Genomic DNA, 13,791 nt, shown 5'->3' with positions numbered 1-13,791 from the left:
AGCATGGATGGTACCCCTGGGGCTCAGCTCTCCAGTCATCTTTAGATGGCAGATGCTTCAGGGTAGCTACTAAAAGCCCTCAGCATTTTCCTTAAGTTGAGCCCAGATGAAAGTCTGAGGGTTTATCCTCAGATGCTTTTCCCACTCATGTTATTGTCTGCAACAGAATCCAGTCATATTTGTAGTAAACTTCCATTGTCCTCAAAAAACATCTTCCCCCAGAACAGAAGGTGTCATCTCTAAATTTCTACTCCTGTCTCAACGCTTCCATTTGGTCCTAATATGAGGCAAAATAAAGACTGTAATAAACCTTCTCAATTTAAAAAGATTTCACAATTGGTCTTTAGAAAAAAGTAACATGCTGTAAAAATATGAAATTTAGAAGCGTTAAGTCACCACATGTTTAATAGCCTTTCATAGGCTTCTTCTCCTTCAATGCTTTCAAAAATATGGGCATATGGGGCGTATGGGATGAAGTTTGTATATGTATGTTTGGGGCGGGCAAGCCATCATGGATGGAGGGAGGAGGGGTGGGAGCTATGCAAAGAAGAAAAGGATTAAAAAACTGCATTGAAAAAAGCATATGATTGCATTTGCAAATTTATATAAATGTAGTATATATGTCAGTTAAAAAAAAATGAAGGGGGCCACTAAAAAAAGTCCAAACTTCTTTAAAAGAAACAAAATAAGTCAGTCACCAAAGGACAAATATTGTATGATTTAACTTATATGAGGTTCCTAGAGGAGTCAAATTCATAGAAAGAATTGTGGTGGCCGTGGCTGTGGGGAGAAGAGGGAGTTAATGTAGAACGGGTATGGAGTTTCAGTTTGGGAAGATGAAAAGGTTTGGAGATGGATGGTGATGATGGTTGCACAATACAAATGAACAATATGAACTGCCAAAGGCTTTCAGTACAAGATTTGGTACTAATTTTGTTGTGAAAATGATGAAGGCTGGATAAGTACATTATTCCAGTGTGAGAAACTCTTTGGGGTCACTCTGGGCTTTTTAGTTATTCCAGGAACCGGTTTGTGGTGCTGTGGTTAAGTATTATTTACCAACCAAATTACAGGAGGGTAGGGTAGAGAAGAGAAATTTATATCTTACCCAAACCACAAACTCAATCAGGGAACCAGATTGTTTTGAAAGGGTTGTAACAGGTGTAGTTCAAAATTGGGCTCTTCTTCACAGTTTCAGTTTTTTACATAACCAAGTTGGTTTTTATTGTTATAGTTTTCTTTTTATTGTGGTAAAATGCACATAAACTCTACCATTTTAACTAACCTTTTTTTGAGCAGGAGCAAGATTTATTGCAAAGAGCAAAAGAACAAAGTTTCCACAGTGTGGAAGGGGACCCGAGTGGGTTGCCCCTAACTAACCATTTTTAAGTGGAGAGTTCAGTGTCATTAACTCAATAGAGGTGGCCCTGATCCCCTCTGTGCATGAACCTTATTGCTCTCATTTCCCTTTCTGTTCCTGATGTCACCCTCACCACCCTTGATGTCATTTCCCCCGCTGGTCCTGAGGCCCTCCTCACCATCACAATCATCTTCCTCTAGATGCCTGGTGACACAATTACCATCCTTTGATGTCCAACTTCTGTCACCTTCTAGTCCTCTAACCTCATACCCTTTAAGGGACTGTTTTAAACCCCACTGTCTCTGACATCATTACCCTTAAAAACAAAAGTAGAAAAAAAGTTTAAAAAAGTTAAAAAAAAAAAAACAGTAAAGAAAGTTAAAAAAGTTAAAAAAGTGTGTGTGTGTGGGGGGGCTTGTCTCTCAGATAAGCCCCCTCCCTGGAAGCTTGGACCCACTGCAAGCCCAAGCTCTCAGAGTTGGCCCAGACCCTCAGAGGGGATCAAGTTTGCCCTGGCTCAGGCAGTGCAGGAGGAAGTGAGTAAAGCTCGTGGCCTCTGGTGACGACACCACATCACTGCCCCACAGGGAGCTTCCAGACAACTGAACTCCTGCCATTTTCCCTGATATGTTTTGTCGATTGTTGCCAGACAGTTGGCGTGTTGTTGCTTGGCAGTCACGTTAGACTTGGCAGTCACGTTAGAGAGCATAAAGGCAGGTTCCTTATCACAGATGACCATAGGGATGAATCACATATTAGCACAAAGGAACCAACACTGTGCTTCTTCCAAACCAGGATAGAGTTGTCATCAAAGGCAGAGCAGCTCTTAAACCAGAGCCGCAGAGCAGGAGGGGCGCCAGAAGTCACCTAGGCCAGTGGCTCTCTAGCCTTGACTTGCTTTGGCCGGGGATGGGCAAAGCACAGGCTCCTGGGCTCCTCCCAAGGATTCCGGTTCATTAGGGTCAGGGCGGGGCCCAGGAATTTGCATTTCTAACAGCTTGCAGGCCAGCCACACTCAGAAGACCTGACCGAGACCACAGGTCCCCAACTTCGGCAGTCTATTAACATCAGCAGGGAAAGCTGAAACACTACTGATGCTCAGCTCCCGCCCCAGAGCCCTCGTTTCAACTGGCCTGGATGACTTCTTGTAGTTTTCAAAAGGTCCTGTGGGACGGCAGTGTGCAGCCAGAGCTGAGAAACACTGGGGTGGCCAGGCCTCTCATCTCATGGAGAGTTGTCATAAATGCTGCCGGGGCCCAGAGATGCAGGGCCTCTCCAGGTGAGCATAGGGACAGGGCGGCAGAGCAGGCTCTTTCTCCACTCTAAATGCAGCCTGTGGATTTCCTAAGGTGGTTTGGGTGTGGAGCAGGGGGCAGAGAACAGAATATCCCTCCACCTCATCTGGAGAGGACAGGGAGCTGCAGTCCTGAAGAAGGACCGTGGCAGTGAAGAGGTGGGTGGGGGACCTGAGGAGGGAGAGGTATCACCAGGACACCAGGCAGGAGCCCACAGAATCACAGCTAAGGGGACAATACTATATCAATGTATCCCCATTCTACAGATGAGGACACAGAGGTCCTGAAAGATTAAGAGCTTTGTCTAAGGAACACGGCAGATCAGCAGTGGAGCAGAGACTAGAATTCCAGGCTTCTGTTTTGCCTGTTGGCCTCACTGCTCGGGCTGGGTTGCTGTCCACCACTGGCGCCAGGTAACCAGGGAGCAAAATGCAGGCTCCGGTGAAAAACCGGAACAGGCTCCATGTTCCACTGGGATGAGCCCACAGTGAGGATATGCAGAGGAGGTGTCAGTAAACAGGTGATGCCCACATCAGGATTTGAAGAGCGTGTGTAGGGGCCTAGGGTGTGATGGGTGGGGGACTGAATTGAGAAGAGGCTTTTTGGTAAGAGGTATCATGGTACTATGAGACCCCTCCCCTGGTGACAGAAACGGGTGGACTGGGAGGGAACGCTTCCTCCATGACCTCAAATCAAGAAAGAGGCCTTGATTTCCAGTGAAAAGGAGATCACTGAGTGGTTTGATAGGAGTCTCTGCAGCCTGGGGGACCCTGTGGACTAGTGTCTGACTCCTGCTTGAGAAATCTAATGGGGGATGATGGACTGGCTAGCTGCTCTGAGGATGGAACAAAAGAGAGGCAGCTGCTACAGTGACATCAGCCTTCAGTCCTTAGGTTTGTAGGTGCAAAGGGTGCAGGAGTGCTTTCTGTGCCCCAGATGTGGGCCATGGGTGAGGAAGAGCTTGTGCGGCCCTGTCCAGGATTAGCTGGAGGGGTGAGGTGACCCCAGGGTGGAGAACTGAAGGATGCTCAGGAGCAGGGGAAGAAGCCACAAATAGCCAATTGGGGGAGCATTTCATCTGCATCAGGAGCATGGCAGGAGAGAAAGTCCCAGTAATGAGGGACCCAGAAAAGCACCGCAGGAGTCTAAAGGGCCCGCTGCAATCCTCACCAGGCCCAGTAAGCCCAATGCCAGCTCCAAGCAAGTAAGGTATTTCCTGCCCCTTCTACCACTCCTAATTCCAACTCCAGAGGGGTTGGACACCTGGGTGGACGGGATGATGGGGAAAGAATGCAGGCTGGCTAAAGAGAGAAGCAGCCAGCCTATACCCCTTTTCCCAAGGCAGGTGGCCGGCCTGCTGCAGGCCTGAGCTGGGAGAGGGAGAAGTTGTGCCAATGAATACTGTTTGAAGTTTTGAATATAATGATAGTCTCTACATATTATAATAGTTACTGACCAGAGGACCTTCAAAATCATAAGACTTGCCACAAATTTTATCCAGAAGAAAGGGGAGATCCAGTACCACTGCAAGAGTTAAAAAGGACAGTGGTGGACAAAGTTTCTCTATGACTAAGAGTCAAGGTCAGCAACATCATGGCTATACCAAACCTCACGGGTGGCGAATGCAGTCCACGGTGTGAAGGCTGAGCTCCTGTCCTACAAGGGCCTCTTTGAAAACGGAATCATTAAATCCAGTACCAGCCCTGTTTCACTCCTCTCTTTTAAGAGCTCCCTATTGCCCATAAGTTAAAGTGCAGATTCCTTCATGTGGCTCCAGCCTTCCCTTCCAGCCTCTCCCTGTACCCTGTCCCCACGAGCCCTATGCCCCAGCCACATCAAGCCTCTCTCAGCTCCTGACCACCCTCCTCCTATCCCCAGGCTGCCATGGATGGTTCCTTTGACAAGGTCCCCAGCATCTCTATGCCCTTTGCTTGGTTAACTCCCACTCACCCTCCAGGCCCCAGCATAGGTGGCACTTCCTCCATGAAGCCTCCCTTGAGTGTTTTGTACCCCAGCACTCCCTACATGTCCCCAGTCAGCCCTGATAACCGTGTGTTATAAATGCTTTGTTAACTGTCCAATTTCCCCAGTAGGCTGAAGGCAGCAGGAGGTAGGGATTGTGTTTAGTTTGGATCCCCAGCAAATAGCTCAGTGCCTGGAATACAGTATATACTTGCTAGATAAATGCTGAGTGAACACTGCTAATACCCTGAAACAGAAGGAGAGTGATTACCTTCTTCTTCATTTTCACATTTTTGAAGATGGCGTGGACTCTCCAGGTCTTTGCAAACATGGCCCCAAAAGCAGTTGTATAGCCCACGGTGAGAATCCAGGTCCTGACCTAGAAGCCATGAGAAAACAGAGGCATTGACCTTCCTTAGGTAGACGGACTTCATCAGGTATGAGACCACCCTGCAGGGGCACTTTTCACGACAGGGAAAAATACTCCCCTCTACATATCGTTGAGTTTCACTGGCATCTTTTAATCAAATTTCCATTCAATAGGCATTTAGTTCTATCAGTCACCTACCAGACCCGGGGCACTGGGCATACAGGAGTGCAAGATTCAAATCCTCCCTTAGATGGGCCCAGAGAGAGCCCGGCAGAGAGAGAGAGCCACAGACAGCTGAGGTACCACCGAAAGGTGATGGTCCAGCCCTCTGGCCTTCACTTCCCCTCCTCCTTTCCTTCTTCCTGTTGCCCAGCCCTCTCCCCACATGGTCAGGCCATGTGGCTACTACTGTCCAGTGTGACTTTGGAAGGCCAGTTAGTCAGCACAGGCCAGCCTGGCCACTGAGCTCACACTTAGACCTCGGTCCCTGCTCAGGACTGAGGCCCTGTCTGGCTCTCACCTATTCCTCAGGACCAAGGTGTGCCCTGACCCCTAGCCCTGGGTTGGTGGCTAATGGGAACAGCCGGCCCTGACATGAGCCTACAACTTGGATCCCTTAGGGCTGGAACAGGCTGGCCACCACCTGTTAGGTTTTAGGGGCCTCCAGGACACCCACCTTCACCTGTACTGCATCACTCCCAGAACCCCCAACCCTCACCATTTAGACTGGACACCCTCTAATACCCAGGAGACTTGCATATCTCCAGGTGGGGGCCCCACATCATGGTCCAGCCCTGGGCTGTGCACCACTGAGTTCTGGGGCCTCCCACTCACTGGGACAGAAAAGCCACGTGCCCCATGAGCTGCAGCTCTGAGCTTGGGTCTTTGCTTTCCCTCAGCTCTGTTGAGCTTAGTTTCCTTTGAAGGGCTCCAACCTGCCTTGGCTGAACACAAGGCAGAAAGGTGAATGTGGTAGGGGAAAAGAGAGGCAGCTAGGCTGCAGCAGACAGCTCAGGCCCTCTGCATCCAGAGGAACTGAGCACAGCAACTTTACTTGGCTTCCCCAGGCCCCTTCTAGTTCAGGGCTGGCTGCCACCAGCATAAGCAGGAAGTTTCCAAGAAATGTTCCCAGCCCATTCCCCTTATGGATTCATTCTGCTCCTGCCTTTCCGGCAACTTGACTCTCCGGGTTTTCAGAGACAGAACATTTTGCATTTCCATTTTATTTGTAAAAATAGGAACTATTTTTAGACTGCAAGGCCGACCCACTAAATCAAGGGAAGGAAAACAGTATCACCGCACTTGTTCGGAAACACGGGCCTGTGAAGCATGAATGCTGCGAGGGTACAGGTGGGCACTGAGCCTTCTATTTTCTTTTTCTTTTTTTTAAAATTTCACAAACAAGGAGAAATCAGACAGGTAAAAATGAATCACAGTGCTTTAGAAACAATGTAGAATGGCCACATTATTACCCAGATGATCATAAAAGGATATGAGAAAAGTATACAAAACAGGGAGGGGGAAAGAGCCAAAGATAGAGAATTTAGACCTGAGCATATTCAATGACCAGAAAATACGTTTGTCATCTGTCAGAGATGCATGGGACTTGACAGTTCATCTTATTCATTCATTCATTCACTCGTTCATTAGTTTGCTGGGTCACTCATTCATTGGTTTGTTCATTGTTCATTTGTTCATCTTCAACAAGTATTATTAGGCCGGAGCCAAGGTATATAATAATAAAACCAAACAACAACTAAAACAACAAACACCAAGGTGATTTTTTGGAGGTGTCAGTTAAGCGAGGAAATCCCTTAACAGGTGAAGAAACTGAGGCCCAGCGCATTTAAGATATTTCCCTTAACCATGCCACACAGCTCCAGAGCTGAGCCTGGAACTCGATGCTTCATCCTGGTCCAGGTCTCTCTCCCCAACATCCTGCTGCTGCCTCCTCCTCAGATGGAGTCTCCTCAACTCAAATAAGGTTCATTTACACCTAGGAGCCAGATGTCAAAGGACCAGGACACACCCAGAGGGGGTAGCTGACCAACCTGTAACACCCTCCGGGGACCTCAACACACTTGTAAAGCTAATTTATTAACACGACTGTTAAGACCAATAGTCTACAGCATGTTTGATAACGTTCTCTTGAACATGTTTAATTTTACAAATTACCATATACAGACCATGGGCATTTTAAAAAGGACAAAGATGAAGTAATATCATCATTTTTACCTCATCCTGTGGCTGACAAAGATCTGTTTTGAGGAGATGTGTCACTCCAGTGTGCTAAGCATTTTTTTTTTTTTTTTTTTGAGATGAGATCTTGCTCTGTCACTCAGGCTGGAGTGCAGTGGTACAATCACAGCTCACTGTAGCCGCCACTCTGGAGCTCAAATAATCCTCCTACCTCAGTCTCCTGAGTAGCTGGGACTGCAGGCATGTACCACCATGCCTGGCTAACTTTTTTTAGTACAGATAAAATCTTGCTATATGGCCCAGGCTGGCCTTGAACTCATGAACTCAAGTGATCTTCTTGCCTCAGCCTCCCAAAGTGTTGGGAGTATAGGAAAGAGCCATTGCGTCTGGCCTTACTGTGCTAAGCATTCTTAATATTTGCTTTAACTTATGTTTTCTTTGAAACAATCATTTCCAGGCCACTTGTCTATTTTGTGAGTGCTAAATTCATTAAGACTCAACCATCTAATTAGTCGTTAGTTAAAACTCAATAAAATAAATTTAACCTGGCATCTGGAAATTGCAATATGTTGCCATAAACTAAAAGCAAAGAATAGCTGAGGATGCCTGGGCAGAAAAGAGTTAACATAGCAGGCCTGAGACCGTTGTCTTTAGGAAGGTCTGATTTGAAGGTTGGTCCTTGGCTGGTATCTGAGAGCTTGGATTCTGGATGGTTCCCACCATCTCCTCAATGATAAGAGCAGCTCACTGTGCCTAAACGGGTTGTGCAAACAACATGGTCTATGCTGAACACTGCCTTCCTTCTGCAAGTCTGGAATTTTGTTATGTAGTAGGCCGACGGTGTCAACATATCCATCCCCCAACTAAAATCCCTGGGCATGGCATCTCTAATGGGCTTCCCTGGGCAGCATTTCACATATGTGGTCGCTACTCATTGCTGGGGAAAGTAAGCGTGTCCTGTGCACCTCTGCCGTGATAGGGCTATCAGAAGCTGGCACCTGGTTTCCCCTGGACTTCGCCTCCCCATGTGCCTTTTCCTTTGCTGATATTGCTGTGCATTCTTTCAGTGTAATAAGTCATAGCTGCGAGTATGACTGCACGCTGAGCCCTGAGAGTCCTAGTGAATCACTGAACTTGAGGGTTGTCTTGGAGACTCTCAATGCTGCATCCCATTGCTGTCTGGTGTAGAGAACTGACTAACCACCTTGTCTTTGGGAGCGTTCCTGCCTACAATCACCAGACACCTACTGCCAGGGCTCCACAGTCAGTCCCCGTATTAAGTGTTAGTCCAGCTTAAGCTTCTGGGATTTAAACCCATTGCTGCCCCACAGAGCCCTCAGGTTCAACTCCAAATTCTTAGCAGGCAGCGTACAGCCCCCTCCATCCTACCTCTTCTGATATTCCTCAAGCCATCCTGCACTGCTCAGTCTTTCCCCTCACATCACACTGGTTCATGCTGCCAGGTCTGACACGTGCTGTTTCCTCCACCAAAATGCCATTCCTTGTTCAATGTTCTTCACAACTTCTCATGCATCCTCTGAAATCCAAGCTTATGAGCCACTTCCTCTGAGAAGCCTACTGAGACCTTGCAGGGAGGTCCTGACCACTTCCTCCTCACGACTTCTGCCTTCAAGCATGTTTCTGCTCTGCTGGTCACACAGAGATGACATCTATCTGATCACCTGTCTGCCTCTCCCACTAGATAAAGCTACTGGGAGGCAGGGCCTGCTGTGCCCACCTTTAAATCTCTGGAGCCAAGAGGAGACAATCAGGTTGGATGGGTCAGTTTAAGAGGTTGTAAACTCTTTGTCACCACAGATGTGCAAGTTGAGCCCAAGCAAGCAAAATAAAGGAAGACCACAGAGAGAACTGGAGCATTTGATAGCAAAAGAGGCTGAGCTCATGGCCTCAGCTGTCCCTTCTACATGCTATCTGGCAGGTAGTGAGCTCCCCATCACTCCACATATTCAAGCAAAGCTTGGAAGACCCCCCCGCCCCACTTCTCCCCCTCCATCAGAATGCTTCAGGGGCATTTCCTGCACTGAGGGAGGTTTCATTTAATGACATCCAGGTGCCTCCCTTCTACGTGGCTCTATGATGCCGAATAAACTAGAAGGTTTCATCTGAAGGGTTCTAATGATTCTGTTTTCCAATATGTTACCACCAATATAAGTCTCTACTGATTCATCAACACCAACCAGCTACGTCACTTTTTCTCCTAAAGTCTTACATGTGTTTATTTTTCTGATTTAACATCTTTCTTTTTCTCCCCTTAGCCATCAAGTACTCAGCACGCTCTGCAAACTGCCTTGAACATAATACATCCATGGGGGAAGACAAACTTTCGGCAGGCAGCGCCCATCTCCGTCTCAGCTATGAAAAAGGAAAAAGAAATGAGAGCACATCTCCAAATGGAAGGAAGCATCTATGCCCAGAACAATTCTGCTCAGCCGCTTGCTCCATTGATTTCACGAAGCATGCCTGGCCGGGTGAAGGACTTTCAATGCCCTTCTGGGGATCAGCATGAAAATGGACACACAACCTCTGCTGGCAGGCCTGCTCTGACAGGTGATGGACGGGAGGACGGGACGCTGTGCTCCGGGTCTCCCGTTGCCACAGATTCACGTGGGCTTCAGGCCAACAAGTCAGAGGGAGGCGCAAGCTCTGGTGGCTGACTGGACACAAGGGCAAGTCACTCTCCTGCTGTCCAAAAGGTTCTTCAAGGGCCTTTTATTTCATTCTGACTGCTCATTCCAGGTGATCAATAGGGAGAAGGAGGGAAGAAACTCCCAGAGTGCCCCAAAGCAAGACCCAGACCACTGTGAGGTATGAGGTGGGAGAAGTGAGAGGCCTGCGGTCTCCAGGGCCTGTCTTGTCTTCTGGGGCAGGGGCGACAGATACATCCTGAAGTTATAAGACTTTGAAGAGCAGCCTCTAGAAACAGCTCCAAAAAACTCCATCTTGCTCAGGGTCTTTTGGGTAAGACCTGTACAGAAAATCTTCTCTGGAGTCTAGAGTATAGCAGAGCCTTTCTGGGGGAATGGTGCAGGGGGCAAAGGTGACTCGGGACCTGCAGAAGCACTTTGGAACCCAAGTCAGGGCCTAGGGGGCATCTTAGGAGCCTTGGGGCAAATCAGAGAGAGGTTCCCCCTCTGGGAGGAGAAATTTCTGAAAGGCATCCCCTCTGGGCCCTTTCTGAATGACTCCACTCCTTAAGGCCCTCGAAGCCAACAGACTCTGAGAACTTGGCTCAAAGAGCAGATCACAGGCCAAAATTCAGCTCCTGCCCCTAATGCCAACACCCTTGTGTAGTGCAGAAAGTGCACACTGCCCTTAGCAGCCTTGGCCTGGGTCACAGAACAGTGCCGAATGAGGAAGAGCCTTTCTTCCTGTTCCCCCACAACCCCAGAAGGTGCCTCAGGACTGGAGGTTGGGGAGGTTTTGGAAGAGCAGCATTCTCAGATGGGTGGTGGCAGGCAGGGGTGGGGCGTGGTGGGGAGGGGGCTGCTATGTGCCTTCATGCAGCTCTGTGGACAGAAGACATGGATGAGTGGGCATCAGGGTCAGAGAGGAAGGACTGAGTGACCATGTCATGTGAATGTAGCTGCTGAGAATTCTGTGGGCAAGTATGGTGTATCGTTTAGGACTTCCAGAACTAACGAGCTCACTCAGAGGGGTCCCTTATTTTAAGTCTTCCCTGATTTGTCCCTTGCTTCTGGGCCTTACCCACTCCCCTAGGCCTGTCTCTGCCAGTGTACACAACATAGTAAATGGGAACTGTTTGTTTACTTAGGTTTTCAATCTACACTGCCAGCTCCCCAAGGACCATGATCTGTGCCTAGTAGGTGCCTGGGAATGTTATCATATGAAAGAATGAATTGTGGGAACAAGAGTGCTGAGCAGAGCCACAGGTTGGAATGGCCCACATGTAGGCTGTCTGGAAGGGAGACCATCATCTACGTATTGACTCAGGAGTCTGGGGAGTCCCTGGTTCCCCACTCAGCCCCCTCCTCTGGAAGGCAGTTGGGGGTGGGGAGGCCACTGTCATCAAGCGGGCATCTGTACCCCATCCAGGACTCCAGCTGGCCCAATCAGGCCCTGTGACAGCCAGTCCCTGGGCCCTCTCCCCGAGCTGGTCTGGACCTGCCAGGCAAGGCCACCACCAAACCCTGTGGGTATCTCCTGGCCCAGCCTTCCTGCTGCCTTCTGAAATCACAAAGCATATTACCATGGCCAGCCATGAGAGCCCACCTGCAGAAACAGCCCCAAACCCACGTTATTACATTGCTTTACTTCTCAACTGCCTCAAAAAGAAATCCCCACGCAACAACAACAACAACAAAAAACCCCACAGATTTATGGCCTTTTCACTAAAAATGTTTCATTAATTCCTGCCAGACTTGAATTTACTGGGAGGCCAAGTGGTGTTCCTAGGCAGCCTTTACCTTTCTAGTTAGAGTTAGAAAATTCCAGTACCTCTAGGAGGGCAGGAAGAGGACATCACACTCCCCAGTCCAGTGTCTAGGCCTCTCCTGCCCCATCCCTGCCCAGCTGCCACCCATCTGAGCAGGGTGGAGGGGCTGAAGGGGTGCTTCAGGACTCAAACCCCCCCCGCCAGCTGTGACAGAACCACCCTGCTTCCCAAGGTTCGAGGGTGGGGGCCACACTCGGTGTCTTCTACCCCAGGAGCTCCTTCCCTCCCACAGCTGGGCCCCAGGAGACCAGGCTTCTGGTGCTTCCATTTATCTTACACAACCAGTCTCCAAGAGACAAACACAAAAATAAAGCATCAGGTACTAATCTTATCCCTGCTCTGCCAAGTGTGGTCTGGGGATGTGGCATCAGCATCCCCTGAGAGTGTGTCAGGAATGTACAGGCCCCCTTCTAGACCTGCTGCTTTCCATTCGGACCCCAGGTGGCTCAGTGTGCACTGAGTAGCACTGTCTGTGCAAGCAGGAGCTGCGATGGGGGCCACGCTTGGCAGGGGGAGGAGGGGTGGGACAGATAGGAACTGGAAGGAGACAGGGAGGGCCTCTGGGATGCTGGTAAGGCCCTGCTCCTTGATATGGATCCTGGATTCACACTTGAGTTCAGTTTGTGAAAATTCACTGAGTGCCACGCCTATAATATACATACATTTTTTAGTGGAAAAGTAGATAAAAGAGTTGGGGTGGTCAGCAAGTAGAGGCAGCTGGGAGGAGCTAAAGCCGAGCCACGCTCTTCTGAGCGTCCCTCAGGGCAGCCCTGGGCCGAACTGGCTTCTTAGGTCAGATTCCAACCACTACATGGCTGCAGCATCCTCAGAGGTCCCGTCTGTGTCATTCTTACCTCCCTTGCTGCCTGCCCCAAAGCCCCTTTCGGCACTCAAGGTGGCAGAGGCAGCCACCAGTTTGGCTTTGACTTAGGCAGGACCCAAGTCTGTTCCCGCCCCGCAAGGCCACAGAAAGCCAGAGGTTGCCATGGGTACCCACACCAAACCAGCCAGCATCAACTGGTTTTCCCAGCCTCTTCTTTTTTATTCTTTTTAGACAGGGTCTCCCTCTGTCGCCCAGGCTGGAGTACAGTGGCACAATTTGGCTCACTGCAACCTCTGCTTCCCAGGTTCAAGTGATTCTCCTGCCTCAGCCTCCCGAGTAGCTGGGACTATAGGCACCTGCCACCATGGCCGGCTAATCTTTGTATTTTTAGCAGAGATTGGATTTTACTATCTTGGCCAGGCTGGCCTTGAACTCCTGACCTCGTGATCTACCCACCTCAGTCTCCCAAAGTGCTGGGATTACAGGCATGAGCCACTGCGCCTGGCCTCCCAGCCCTCTTCATCCCACGTTTACTCTGCTTTATCAGTGTCTGTCTTAATGGTATCCAGAGGTGAACACAATTATCCAGACAGTCCCATCACTCCTTCACATATAATGCTAATGGTTCAGATGTATGAAGTCTTACTGTGTGGCAGGCACTAGGTGCTTTACATACATGATCTCATTTAATCCTCACAACCCTATTACTATCATCCCCATTTTACAGAAGAGGAAACAAAGGTTCAGAGATGTTAAATAAGGTAAACAAAGTCACACATTAGGAAGTAGTGCAGCTGGGATTTGAATACAATCAGTGCCACAGCAGAACCTCTCTCTTTGGTGCTACTCCAATATACTCTGGAGAGGCATCAAAAATGAAATAGACTAAAACCACTGAATTGTACACATTAAAAGGGCAAAATTTATGGTATGTGGATTATAGCTCAATTTAAAAGAATCTGATAATATTGGTAATATTGGCTGGGATAAGTGGTTACCACATCCCTAATAACTTAGTTGACTTTTTTTTTTTTTTTCTGGTATAAGCCAGCTAATAAAAAATCTGAATATTATTGTTTTCTAATGAAACATCTCAGTCACCTTTGTGGTCCAACAGAGCTCGTTTTAAACTTCTTCCCTGCTGCCTAGCAGTGTGTGACAGGGCTTCAGTTTTCTGTTCCTTCAGGTGGGGACAGTGAACTTGGCCTTCTCAGGTGGTCATGAAGGAAAGGCTGCCCCCGGCTGAAAGCTGGCCTTGGTGAATCGCAGGGGTGAAGGCACAGACTCGGGGAGTTAACAGGAAGCTAT

At 48.8% G+C, this 13,791-nt stretch overlaps 1 protein-coding gene across 1 annotated transcript in view; it reads right to left on the bottom strand.

The window, feature by feature from the left end:
• GABBR2 (gamma-aminobutyric acid type B receptor subunit 2) overlaps positions 1-13,791 on the bottom strand; it is a 422,876-nt gene that overhangs the window by 79,568 nt on the left and 329,517 nt on the right. The window contains exon 12 of the mRNA XM_023202917.2: positions 4,889-4,996. Coding sequence (XP_023058685.1) covers positions 4,889-4,996 — 108 coding nt within the window. The remainder of the gene's footprint in view (positions 1-4,888; positions 4,997-13,791) is intronic.

Source organism: Piliocolobus tephrosceles, chromosome 14 (assembly GCF_002776525.5).
Source record: "Piliocolobus tephrosceles isolate RC106 chromosome 14, ASM277652v3, whole genome shotgun sequence".
NCBI classification, from domain to species: domain Eukaryota; kingdom Metazoa; phylum Chordata; class Mammalia; order Primates; family Cercopithecidae; genus Piliocolobus; species Piliocolobus tephrosceles.
This window is presented reverse-complemented; position numbering and strand designations above follow the sequence as displayed.